Consider the following 13,399-nt stretch of genomic DNA (forward strand, 5'->3'; position numbering starts at 1 on the left):
TTGTATCCCCTGTGCCGTGTTCCCCACAGTTTGTAACCCAGAGGGTCTCCAGTTGTCCACCCTGGTCGCCAGTATCAGCTTGCGACGCATAGCTTTTCTTAACATAGAGAACTACACCCCAGCCCCTTTTATCTACTCTATCTCTCCTGTACAAGGTATAGCCATCTATACCGGTGGTCCAGTCATGGGTGGAGTCCCACCAGGTCTCCGTTATGCCTATGACGTTGTAATTATTTGTGTTAAGGAGGACGAGTTCCTCCTCCTTATTCCCCAGGCTTCTGGCATTTGTATACAGGCAAGCAAGTGTCCCCTTGGGGGTTCTTGCCTTGCCCACACATTTATACCATGGCTGGGGCAGGGGTGGACTCCCTTAAGTGAGTTGGCCTGCTGGCTTTGCAAGGGTTGATTAGCGGGCCAGCAGTGGTGGTAGTTCCCCTGTCCGTTAGCGGGCTTAATTGGTGGAGCAGGTCACCCAGTCTGGCTGAGAAGAACCTCCTCCCTGTGGGAGAGAGGTAGAGGCCAGCTCTTCCCAGCAGCTTGCTGTCTTTCTTGCCAAAGAGTGGGCGGTGGTCATGGAAGCCAAAGCCTTCGCAGTGACACCAGCTCCATAGTCTTTGGTGGCTGCAGTCCTCAACTCACATCCCCTACTCAGAGGGCCTCAACTGGTTCAGTTACTCATATGCAGCCCATCAGGTGCCTCTCTGCACCTTTACCTTCCTTTAGGCACATACTCAGCCCCCTTCTCTGGGACCTGGCATCAAATATCCCTGTGGGCTCAGGTACCCCTCTCTGGTGTACAACTGGCCCACAACTCTCCTTCTCTCCCCAGGGTCTTGCAAGTCTCTGGGCTTAGGTGGCCTCAGCCATGCCTGGCTCCACTACCCACTCTGTGGAGCCTTGTGCCCCATCAGGTTCAGGTGTCCTGTCTAGACATATGTGGTCCTAACTCCCTCTGATGTTACTAGTCACCCACCAGATGCTGGGGGCAGGGGTTAAAGTGCCCTGACCCTCTTTTCACCAAGATGGTCCTTGAACCTGGCATTTGCTGGCCCTGTTCTGTCACTGGCACCAGGCCTCCTTATCCTGGCAGGGTGCAGTTTTAAGTTATGTCTGGGACCAGGAACTTTCAAATCACTCCATAGCTCCTGCCCTTACCTCTGTGTTGTTTCCAGAGCAGCAGCTCTGCCAGGATATGTTCCTTCCTCCATGCCAGGCAACAATTGCTGCCTCCAGTCCTGCTGGCCTGAGTCTTAAGATGGCCGCTTGTCAAGGCTGGGCTGTGCCTGCCTGCTGCCTGGCCCAGTTCTTAAAGTGGCAGAGCACCGTGAGTCCTCTGACACACACCTTCCCCTTTAAAATGTTTTGAGGGCTGGGGAGGGGCTGCATATTCCCTGCTGCTCAGCCAACAAGCTCCTTCAGAGTTTGCAGCTTCCCTAAGTGGCGAGCACCCCGCTGGTGCTCTGCCACAGCGTGGCATGGACATTCCCCAGGGACAACTAGTGGCTCTGTAAAGTGCGCCGCTGCTAGTTGTTCCCAGGGAACAAAACTTATGTACCATGTGTGGATGTGGCCAAGGAGGACAAGAGAGAGGCTGCATAAAAAGTGATTGTGGGGGTATTTTTTTAAGTAATGTAAATGCTATAACTGTACTTATTGATACAAGATGTGCTAGTGTCTTCTCCGCTCTTTCAGTTTTTTTAGAAGCTAATTCTAGGTTGTCTTCTGCATCTGGCTTTACGATATTTCATGGCCTCAGATCCATTTATCCTTATATGACTATTGACCTGGACATAAAACAAGTGCAATTTTGATGGATGATTTACTGGGGATTAACACTAGGAGGAAATGTCCCTGATGTACAACATTAACCTCCTTGTTCATACAGTTGAGTGAAAAGGTAGCAAATCAGACACATACTTTGTAGTCCATACTGAATATTTTCCAAACATTTGGTACATTAGAAAGTCATTTCTCCCCAGGAGTCTTGTTGGTTCATCTTTCCAACTTGAGAAGTGCCCTTTGCCCTAAGGATTTATGGTGGTAAGATGGCCTAGTTGGTACTGGCCATTTTCTGATAATCCTCAGTGTTGCCCTCCCTAATGTGACTTGGATTGTTATTTTTGTTACCTATCGGAGCATGAACTTTAATTTACTGAATGCTGCAGTTGCGGAAAATTAGCATGTCCCACTGCTTGTGCTCTGTGTGTGGGGTTTGAAATATATAGGAGTTTCTTGAAAGATATTTTAAACATTAGACATAAAGGGCATTTACATACATGCTCTGGCAGACAGGGGGAGGTAGGGGCACTATGACAGCCACTCTAATTAAAGTGCCTGGGTCGTCATGTGTATTGGCATCCTCGCAGTGGAAAAAGGTTGGAGGGGCACTTTTGTTACTTAAAATTGCCAAAACTCAAATTAAGCGCAAGACCTTAAAAGGGGGATAAGGCAAAATGCTGTCTTTATTGGTTATGTGAAGCAGATACATAAGCTTGGACACACCAGTCATACAAACAGACATACAGAAAAACCACTCCAGTAAGATGTTATAGTTACCAGGAGATGTTACTCAATATTAACACTGGGTGGCTGGGTCCAGGCTTATTGAGGGTGATAGGAACGGGGGAAGAACAGACACGCATGTCTGTGCTCCATGAGGTTGCAGAGAGTGGATTCCCCATCTTGGCTTGTCTGCATCTCGCTTTTATAGGTATTTCAGGTCTTTGTTCAGCATTAGGGTTTTTCCATGCTCAGTCTTTAATTAGAGGTTTTTCTTCTGGTTATCTCAGCTTGAGGTCATTCCAGTAAAGTTGGTATCTTCAATGAGGTCATTTTAGTAAAGTTGGTTATTTCAGAGTGTAGTATTTTGGTTTTGATCTTTGCCTTGAAGCACTGTATCTTTGAAGCATTGCAGTTGGTATCTCTGCCTTGAAGTATTGTGTAGTTCAAATGCTAGGATATGCTAAATTCCTTTTTCTTACCATCTTCTTTGTACCTGATCACAGACAAGCTCTTCAGCCATCCATTAATTAGCTTAATTAGTTTATTGTATGGTAATTTATACATTGGCGCCTTGTTGCTTTCAGAATCAGTGAAATCTTCTGTTTTCATGCAAATAGTTACCATTCTTTCTCTGTTCACCCTCTCACACAGACATTCACGTATACAGAGCATATGAATTTCATCTACTCTTGTCAAGCAGGGAAAAGCACAAAATGGAGTTTTAATTGTTCATACAATCATTGAGGTTGATCAATTCAATACTGTTATCATTTAAGGATAATAACTTATATGCAAAAATTCATATTACACTTTAACTAAAGGTTGTTGAACACATTTTTTTCAGAGTAGGGGTGCTGATGCACATGACACTGGAGTCTACTGGTGCGCGGTAATTATCATGTGGACTCAGTCATGTTGGAGGAGCTTCAGTGCACTTAACTAGGCACCTAAAGAAGGATATAAAGATGACATGGAAGAATTTTTGCAAAAGCTTCAAGCTGACTTAATTATAGTGACAAATACTAGTTGCAACTGTTTGGTTTATATTTACAAGTCACTTAAAACACTGTAAGTTTTTTTTTTTTTTCTTTCAAATTTGGGATGTTACAACTCAAAAAAAACCCAAAGCCAGTAGAAATGACTGACTATTGGATCTATGAACTTTTGCGTGGGAAAATATTAAGTGGTAATAATATTACCTATAATGTAAACTGCTTACAGAATAAAATGAAAAACTTCCTTCATTCTATAATCTCAAACTTTTAGCTTGCCAGTGAAATGAAGAGTAAGGAATGCTGCTCGAATTGGCAGTTATTTCATCCAAACAAAGTTTAAATTGGCAATTTTTCAAACATTTAAAATTAAGTCAAGCATTATACAAATCAAAACGTGTGTACTGATTTTAGGTTCCGTGGAATCTCAGATGAAAAGGTTTCTTTTATGTTGAACTTGTTTAAAAAAATTAAAGCATAATGTCTGGTGAGAGGGTAATGAATTGCTTGTGATTTTTAACCTACTTAAAAATAAGTTTTTTTGGCTATGAGATTTGTTACTTTAGCCATGTCTGTATTAACATTTCATGCTAATGTTCTGTACGAGAAAGTAACTTTCTTCTTTTCTTTTGATTTTAATAGAACATTCACATAAAAACTTTGGCAGATGATATGGTAAGGTCCTCATGGCAATTTGGTTTATAATTGACCTATAGTGCATGCACTTGCTCAAAAAGCTGTGGACAATGAAACATATGCTGAAAGAATAAATGTTTTACTAGGTGGTGTCTAAAAAGAAAGTGCATTATTGGAGATGTGTTGTGAAGAAAAACCTTTTTAAAAAGTTTTGAATTTAAGTTTTAATACAGCAGTATGAATTTATCCTGCTTCCTCGGAAGGCTATTTCAAAACACATGCACAACTTAAATACAATTGAATGGCCCATGAATGTGTAATTTCATATATATTATAAACTCCAATCAGATTTCACTGTGGCTAAATACATAATTTACCACATATTCAAAAAATATTTTTGTCCCAACTTACTGTCATTCTAGACTGAATGATTTTGCTTTTTAAATATAGCACCAAATAGACAGTATGATTTTGTTGATGATCTCATTGATCATGACTCGGAAATGGTTTCATAATAGTTTTTAAAAAGCATATCATGCTTTGATAGGGAAACTACAGGGATATGTTGCGAATTTTAATTTAAACACAGAAATTAAGCTCAACTGGAGGTGCACAGGTATGAAATATTCTGTTTAAAACAGACTAGTGACTTTTAGTCCAATTTGCCAATGTTTATTGGGTATGGGCACATAGTACGGGTGAGCCAATAAACATTCTTTGGGCTGATACCAATGGCTGATTTACTAATGAGCCATATCGGCCGATACCAATCAGATTGTTGATTTATGCAGCCGGAGAGCTTGGAGAGTAGCATCCATCTGGTAAGTCTGGAGGGCAGATCAGGGGCCCCATGGCAAGGGAAAGAGTGGGGCTGGAGCAGGGGCAGGCAAGGCTGGCCATGGTGTGGGACGGAGCCATGAGTGGCTTTTTTGGGGGATGCAGGGAGGAAGGGGGGCAGCTCCTGCAGCTGTGCACACCCTTGGAGGAAGCATGGACCTGGATCTGTGTGTGAGGTGAAGGCAGGATGCTGCTGTGGGGCACCAGGCTCTTCTTGGGGGCAGGCTGGGCTGGGGCTGTGGTCAGGGCAGGTGGTGGCCTTCGGAGGGGTGATTTTGGGGGGGGGTGTGCTACAGAAAATTCTGGGGTAACTAGCTCACCCTGTAGCCCTGACTCCTAGTGCTGTTGCTGCCCACCCTGAGCACAACCCCAACCCAGCCCAGCCCTCCTCCCCTGCTAGGAAAAGCCCAGTGCCACCCCTGGCTCCAGCCCACAGCAGCAGCCTGCCCTCGCCTTGTGCTCAGATCTGGGGGGTATGATGCCTCCCCCAAGGGTGTAAGCATCAGTGAGGTCCCCCCACCCTCCATTCCCTGGACGAGCAACTTGCAGCTCTGTCGTATGTCCCATCCTGCTCTGTCCTACCTTGCCTGGCTGGGCAATGCCTGCCCCGTACTAGCCCCACTCTCTTGCTGTGTGGGGGCCTCGATCTGCACCCCCATGCCTCTTCCCCCCAATAAATTTATGAGCTAGATGTTGCTTTCCAAGGGCTGGACTGGCCACATGCATACTTCAGTTGCACACAGGCATGCAGCATTTATAGACAACGTTATCGGCTACGTCAGCCAAAAAAAGCCAATTGCTGATAATGTCAGTTTTCTTTTTATTGGTGCCTATACAATATGGATTGATGTATCGGTGCACCTCTAGCACAGAGGTAAGATTTTTTGAGGTATGATGTGGCAAGGGTTTAAGGCATATCCTCACCCAACATTTCTAGCAGGAATAAGGTGACTTGTAGGGTTACTTCATGTATGAGCATGCACATGAGCAGTTGGTTTGAAGCTGACCTGCTGAAAGCATGCACCCTCTTAAATTTTAGAGATTGATTCCTGTGCCTGTAAATTAGGGAGATTGATAGGCTGAAGTACAAGGCTTATTTGAAATTATGTGTGTAGTAGTAGAATGAAATGCATCTTAAATGGCTGAAACAATCAGGGGTCATGGTAGAGGTGATATCTTTTATTACACCAATGAGATTTCTGCAAGAAAAATTTCTTTAACTGCAGGCTTTTGGGCACAAGCACCCTTTATCAGATAAAAGAAGTTTTCGTGGGTAGAAGTGAAAGTTCATATTTCATAGGATATCACAGAGGAGTCAGTAGATGGAAGCCTCCTCTGGGCAGGCAGTTCTTAGCTGGTGAAAAGTCTCTCTGCTCTCCTGTGAGACTCTGTTATGAAGCAAATTACCTTGAATCAAGGCAGGAGCAGTATCCCAGGTTTCAGGTGGTCACAGTTGCTTTCTCCTTGGGAGAATATGAAGATTTCATTTCAAAAGTCTTAAATGGCTGTTCACTTGAATGATGGCTGTTTACTAAAAAACATGTCTTACCACATGTGAGAAACAGAACTGTATTGGCTATATTTTATACAAGGTTGGGATTTCTTTAAGCCAGTTTTTGAATCTTTAAGGTTCCTCAAATGTTAGCTGTAGATAACTTAAACTTCAGTCTAGTAATTTGTTTAACAAGCATTAACTAGATGGAACAAATTGAGCTTACTTCCATAGAAAATGCTACAACATTTTATATTTGTAACCCTATTTAAGCTGCTTCAAACCTATTGTGATTTCAGTCTTAATAAAACACATCTTCATAAGGCTGTTTTGAATCTATAAAAACTACATACCCAGTGAAGTGTACTAATTTGTGCATGGGCATGTTGAAGAGCATGTATTAGGAATTCACTATTTAGGTGACTTAATTCCTGCCTAGCTTACATAGAGTAAAATAACAAACTTTCTGCCTGTAAACTCCAGTCCCTAAGAATAAGATAATGTTTTGATTAGTATGGTGTCAAACAGCTTTATAATATAGTTTCACTTTCAATTGAAGTACAGTCCTTTCTGTTTTTTGTATTAACAAATTAACTGAGTGGTGCATGTGCTGCTAAAAGGAGAGAAAGGAATAAAATCTATTCAATTTTAACCAAGTAACTTTACTGTAGTTTACATAAGTTCTTACTAATGTCTTTCGAACGCATTTAAACTATGAATGGCTACTCCTTTGCAATAAAACTATTAACAGGTTTGTGAAGCTGTTAATTACAAGAGACTGTACTTGAAACAATTTTTAAACAAGTCCTGACAAAAATCTATTCTGTTGTGTATTCTTTTGGGAACTTTATTTTTATGAGGACATACTACTTCATTCTGATGAAGCTGCCAAACTGTATCAATTGAACTAACCTCTGAAGAGCCACAGCTTTTCAGTCAGAGGAGGATTGGATGTTGCTGATGAGAGTTATGTTGCCAATGTTGCCTAGTGGAGAGAACATGCTATTCTGTCCACTAGGAAAATGTCCAAAGTTTTTCAGACCTTAACATAGTGTTCCCATGAATCTTGGAAAGGAGTTAAAAACCAGTCTTACAGGACATGATGGAAACTCATATCATTCTTCTAGAATAATTTAGTTGAAGATGCAACAATATTTATTTATGTGTTAAAGGGTATATTAATAGTACAGTCTCTGTTTATTGGCTATGCTGTTTAAATTAACCTTGGACATGTTTACACTATTTATTGAGCATGTGATGTGCTCAATAAATATTTATACATCCTTTTTTTGGTAAACATACATGCAAGTTTAAATATCTTTTTATTTGCAGCGTGACAGGCTAACAAGTCTTAGAAAGTCAGCTGTGAAAAAAGAGAAACCTCTAATTCAGCATCCTATTGATTCTCAAGCTTCTGTAAGTGAACTTCCAGTTGCTCAGCCACTTATTGATGAACGTTCTATGAATTTATCCGAAAAAGAAGTTATGGACCTCTTTGAAAAAATGATGGTAAGTTCTTTGCTTCTAGTCGTACTTCATATGCGTCAGTATTTTTGAATAGTGTTGACCTTGGTGTTTCTGAATTACTCCAAAAAGTTGAAATTTCACTGCAGAGGTAACAGTTTTGAAATGGGAAGATGGACTAAGCTATGACTTTAGATAACAGGCTAACCATGTTTTAAGGACTTTGTTCAGTTAAGGTAATATAGGTAGTAGAAGTTTCCCCAGTACTTTAGATACTTAAGAGTTGCCTGGATTGACTAAAAAGTATGGAGCTAGGGAGTCAGGATGCACAATTTGTTGGTTGAACTGACTAGGTAAGGGACTTGAGGATAAGTAATAGTAAAGGAGAGTACTTATTTCCTCCTGTTTTATCCATTCATTTTCCAGCTTCTGTTAATTTGAGCTTGCCACTTGGAGTCTTCCTAAATACATTTTATCATCATTTATTTCAACTCCTGATTGTTCAAATGGCAACTTTTCATTTTACAAGCCTGTGCTGTATAATAATCTTTTTTTTTTTTAAGTTTTATTTAATATGGTACTCGGCTTCAACTCAAGCTTGATAAAGGAATTTGTCACTTAGTATTTTAAAACAAACTGTTTCCAAATTTTACTGTAATGGATGTGCTGTCAAGTTTGATACAGTTTTACATGCCCCATGTGTTGACATGTACAGTTTCTCACGAGGAGCTGAATTTTAAATTTAACCGAAGGATTTCAGTTACTCTGAAGGCCTCTTCACTGTGTGCTTTCCGAAGGGGTTAAACTAACTGAGGAGAAACTGTTTCTTTGCTACAGATGGAGCTTAGAATGTCTGGTGAAAGAAGGTACTTGACAGAGGAAGTAAGTGTTTTGAATTGGCTTCATGTTCAACATCTCCTCTAGTATGTTAAGTGGTTATAAGAACTCTGCTTCATTGCCTGTGCACTTGTGTTAATATTATCTCATCTGCCAGAGCCACCTTTCCAAAACGTGTTCAGGAGGAATCTTAACAAAAAACGATTACTTTAGCCTTACTTACACAGGAAAGTCACTTGGATTAAGGCAAAGTGGGAAATTGAAGGAAAACCATTATTCTTGAGAGTCCCTGTGTAGACATCCTTGCTCTGGAATAAAATTTATTCTCAGTAGTTAAATACACTCCAGAAATTTGAATGATAATATGGAATAGATTAGTTTTTCAAAATAAACATACCCACACAGGGTTTTAGTTACAAATAGTGTTCCAGTATACTTTCCTAGGTAGTCTAATCGTTCAGTGAAACTAGAGAGAAATAAGTTGGTTTACCGCCCAACTGCTTTAAATTGTTTAGGATTTTACGTTACACTTACAGGTCAGGAAAAGGCTTGTACTGCATACAAGCCGCCACTGCAACACTTGCTTCTGTATGGAGCAGTGCTCCAAGCCTACTATTGGTAAACATACATGCATTTCATACAGCATGTTATATAGCTTAAACTTGGATGACTTGTCCAGTGCCACAAAGACGGCTTCAGTTCTGGTCAGCTCCAGCCCCAGGTGCCAAATGAAGGGGCTCTGCAGGCTGGATTCTGCCTGCAGCCATCTTTGACACCCCTGGCATATGGAGTAGGGGAGATGATCCTATTTTGTTGAGCACTGTTGTATGTAAAGCATGAGATACTAGTAACTTTGCTCAATTTGTTCTTGGAATTTGTTAAAGAAACCATCTTAGTGTTTAGTCCTGTGAATGGGAGCAAGGTTTGCATAGCCACTTCTGTGGTAACCTGACCAAGGCAACTTATAAAACATTTCTTTATCTGCTTATGCTAAAAGAAATTCAGAAGCAGAGAATAAAAATATATTGAATAGAATAATTAGGCCACATAATTATTCTTTGGATCACTCCATTAATGCCACCTGCTGTCATATCAAATTGAAATGTCATTCATTTAAAACTCATTTCCACTTAGTTTTAGTTGATCTGCAATATCTGTTAGTGCTTTCGACCTTATCCACATTGTCAGGTGTAACCAAGCAATAGCTATGCCTTCTTGCTTTCAGACTCCTAATGATATGACTTTACTAAGCTTGTCTGGAAAATGCTTTTCTTTTGAACATCAGGCAGTGTAGAATGACTGCATCTTCTAGTGTTGTTTGGACTGTGTTTAACATTTTCTCTCTCTTCCTATTTTCTTGACTCTCTTTTTTTGTTTGTTTCATAATCTTTAAATTACGAGTTCCTTAGCTAGGGTTGTTTTTCCAGCACTTGGAAAGTGTTTGATATATGTTAAGTACTGTCATGACTATGTTAAAATGGTCCTCTGAGTTTCAGACATGAGTGGGTCTGGGACCTAATTCTTTATGGAGATAGTGTAGGAAATATTGAAAAAACATACATTTCTACAGGTATAATGGTTGTAGTAAAACTTTGATATTTCATGGTGTGAGATTTAAAGAAGCGCAGTTAACCAAAACAGTAAATTGTTTTTTCTTAGTTAAAACAAGTGTTGATGTGAAATGTGGAACCAATTTATGGCTTATAACTAACTATCTTGCTAATGGACTGTCTGCTGAAGATGGTTGTTTATAGTCAGGTGGCTTTTGAACACAACTCCAGTTCACTCATTCCTCATGTCACTGTAAATGTTAATGACTGTGTTTCTTGCTTGTGAAAACACACTCTTTCAAAGGTAGAATAATGGAAATATCTAGATTTTGAAGTTGCATAATAACTTGAATATCAGTTTTTAACTTTGTTACTTTTGGAGTGATAATCTTTACAGTCATCTTTACAGTGTGGCACAAAACTACTTACTGTGTCATTTAGAACTTAAAGGTGATGAACTGACTTTCTGCATGGAGTGAAACACAGAATTGGAAGTTGTGTGGTGGGATTGGAGGGGGTGCTACTAGGCTGAGCCACCTGCATCACTTTGCCTGACCAGAACCTCGCTCCAGGTGGCACCCCAAGGGAGACTACGTCTGGCTGACCCTCTTCCTGGAGCACACCCTCAAGCCTGGGGTAATCGCTGCTACCACCCCGGTTCTGGTCTTTGTTAGGGCCCTGTGCAGCCCTGGCTACACAGACCTTGGGGATGCTTTGCTCGCTAGTAGTATTTCTGGGTGCTCTTTATAGCCTGGAGCCACCCAGGATGTTTTCAGGTAGGACAGAATCTGATAATAATCAGCTGAGCTCCGCTAGTAGCAAAAAGGCCTGTTCCTCCTCTCAAGCATTCACAATTAGGTGTGCTGTAACAGATAGCTTTTATTAATCAGAGAGGGAGAGAATGGGGAAGGAGTACAAGATCGAAGAGTATTAAAAAAATAAATAAAAATGCCTTGAGCAAAAGAATGGGCTTTTTGGCCCCTTTTAACATGAGGCTAAAGATACATAACCCTAATTTACTGGCTCAATTTCAGGTAGGCTACTTACAGATATATCCAGAGGATTCTGGAGGCCCAAGCTTCTGTGTGCATTTCCAAAATGCCTGCTGGAGGAAGCCCCCCAACTAGGTGACCGGATCCTTAAATAACTGTTCTGACCTAATTACCCTGCTTCAACCAGAAACAGGCATTATTTGAACCCTGTTGATGTGGTAAACAGCCCTCAGTGGAGTGATTGGGGTTGGCAGACTGGTTCCACAGCTTACTTGGCTGGAAATTTAAGACAAAGGGTATGGACACAGTAAGGGGGAATGGGAGGAAGCCAAGCATACAACTCAAACAAGATGCATGACAAAATGGAGACAGTCAAAAGGGGATTTCTTCACAAGGTGAACAATGCTGGATTTTTTTTACAGTTGTATTAGTAAGAAAAGGTACTTAATAAAGGGAAAATAGGCATATGCAAGTAGGGTGAACTAAGGTTGCCATGGTGAAATGATAATTGGAAAAATGAAGCTTTAAATATATTTCACATTCCAGGTGATACAAAGTACAAGATGCAAGTTAAATGGAGAATAGTCTCATGGCTTCTTTATTTCAATTTAGCATATCTAAAATAGAGTAGTTTACTTCCAGATAATGAATTCTGCTATGCATTATCTTGCATGGAATATGGAAAAGTACTTCTGAATTATTTGACACTCCATGTAAGTGTGTGCCAAATAATTGCTGCTTTTTTGAGATGATGCAGTAATGCCTGAGGAAGTAGTTGGGTTATGGAGCAGTAGGTTGGCAAATGGGTGGGATTACTACATGGGGGGATTCCAGGAATTAAATTTTTCTAGGGCAGAGGTGGTCATCTGCAGTATGATTGCCCCAAGTGGCGTAAGCAGTGTCACTGCACCAGATAGGGTGGGAAGCTGAAGGCAGAGCAGATCAGTCAGGGAACACAGGGTACAAAGCAGGCCAGGAGATTGGGCAGGGGTCAGTGATTGGAATATCCCTTAGATAGAGTGGGGCTCATCTGTGGCATGTGTCAAAGTTGGCCTCCACTGCTGTAGGAAAAAGCTTGTCAGAATAAGAAGCTACCTTTGACAAAAATTTTAAAGCACGGGCCAGATCCACCCAGTGTCATCCATTTGTTTGGCCTGCCAGACTACCAGCATGGCGTGGGGAGTGGCCTGCTACGAAATCCAGGGCCTTCAGGCAGTCAGAGCCAGGAGGATAGGGCAGTCAGAGCCAGGAGGGCAAGATGAGGATTGACACAGCTGCTTTGTCTATCCACATTGTTATGGCCTTACCTTTCTGGTTTGTGGCCCTGTCAGATACTTGTGCTGGAGCCAGAGCAGGAGCTGCTGCCACTGCATGGGGCACATGATGGTGTAGGTTCTAGCTCTATCATGGGCAGGGATCCTGGTTTTCTCTATTTAAAAAAAAAATAAAAATAAAATAAAAATTCCCAAATTCTCTGATTTAAAAAACCTCCCAAACTTGTGTTTTTCTATGATAATAAAAGGAAATGCTGCACATGTGCACACACTCAGTTGAACATGGTGTTTTATTGATATATTTATAATTTTAAAGCAATTTGAAGGCTACCAGTGCCTCAATTATAATAAATTCTGAATACTTACATATTTTGGCATTTTTGTTTTTTATCATGGAAAATCAGAGCTCACCATGATGCAGGTCCCACTGTGGCTGTCTCTCCTCCCCTTCCTTGGTCCCCTTTGTTGCTCTTGTGGTGATGAGTAGCCCTGCTATGTTGGTGTTCTGCCAATGCCCATGCTGTTCCCCGCACACCCCCCCGTCCCCTGCTGCTGCCTCTCACTCCCAAAACCCAGTCCTACCAGTCCCCTCTTGGAGGCCATGCCTCACTTCTCTGCCTGCTCCAATCCCGCCTATGCCTGGAGCAAAGGAAGACTTTGCGGGAGCTGTGTCTTAGTGAGGACAGGTTTTGCAATGCCTGGCCACCTTGGAGAAATATATGGGTTGTGCTGTTATTCATTGCCATTTGGCAATGAAGCCATCTGCTTCTGGCCTTCCTGCCAGAGGCTATGAAGTGTTTAGCAATCAAAAAAAATTTGGAGG

The 13,399-nt window shown here is 41.4% G+C and overlaps 1 protein-coding gene across 4 annotated transcripts in view; it reads left to right on the forward strand.

The window, feature by feature from the left end:
* The window catches only part of DIAPH2 (diaphanous related formin 2), a 768,551-nt gene that overhangs the window by 49,454 nt on the left and 705,698 nt on the right, over positions 1 to 13,399 (forward strand). For 3 of the 4 annotated variants that reach the window (XM_090061442.1, XM_090061444.1, XM_090061440.1), the window contains exons 2-3: positions 4,137 to 4,169; positions 7,792 to 7,968. In XM_090061442.1, coding sequence (XP_089917568.1) covers positions 4,137 to 4,169; positions 7,792 to 7,968 — 210 coding nt within the window. The remainder of the gene's footprint in view (positions 1 to 4,136; positions 4,170 to 7,791; positions 7,969 to 13,399) is intronic. The other variant, XM_090061443.1, reaches the window with a different exon arrangement.

The sequence above is a fragment of the Crocodylus siamensis genome, chromosome 8 (assembly GCF_052110815.1).
Source record: "Crocodylus siamensis isolate JL-2025a chromosome 8, ASM5211081v1, whole genome shotgun sequence".
Taxonomy (NCBI): Eukaryota; Metazoa; Chordata; order Crocodylia; family Crocodylidae; genus Crocodylus; species Crocodylus siamensis.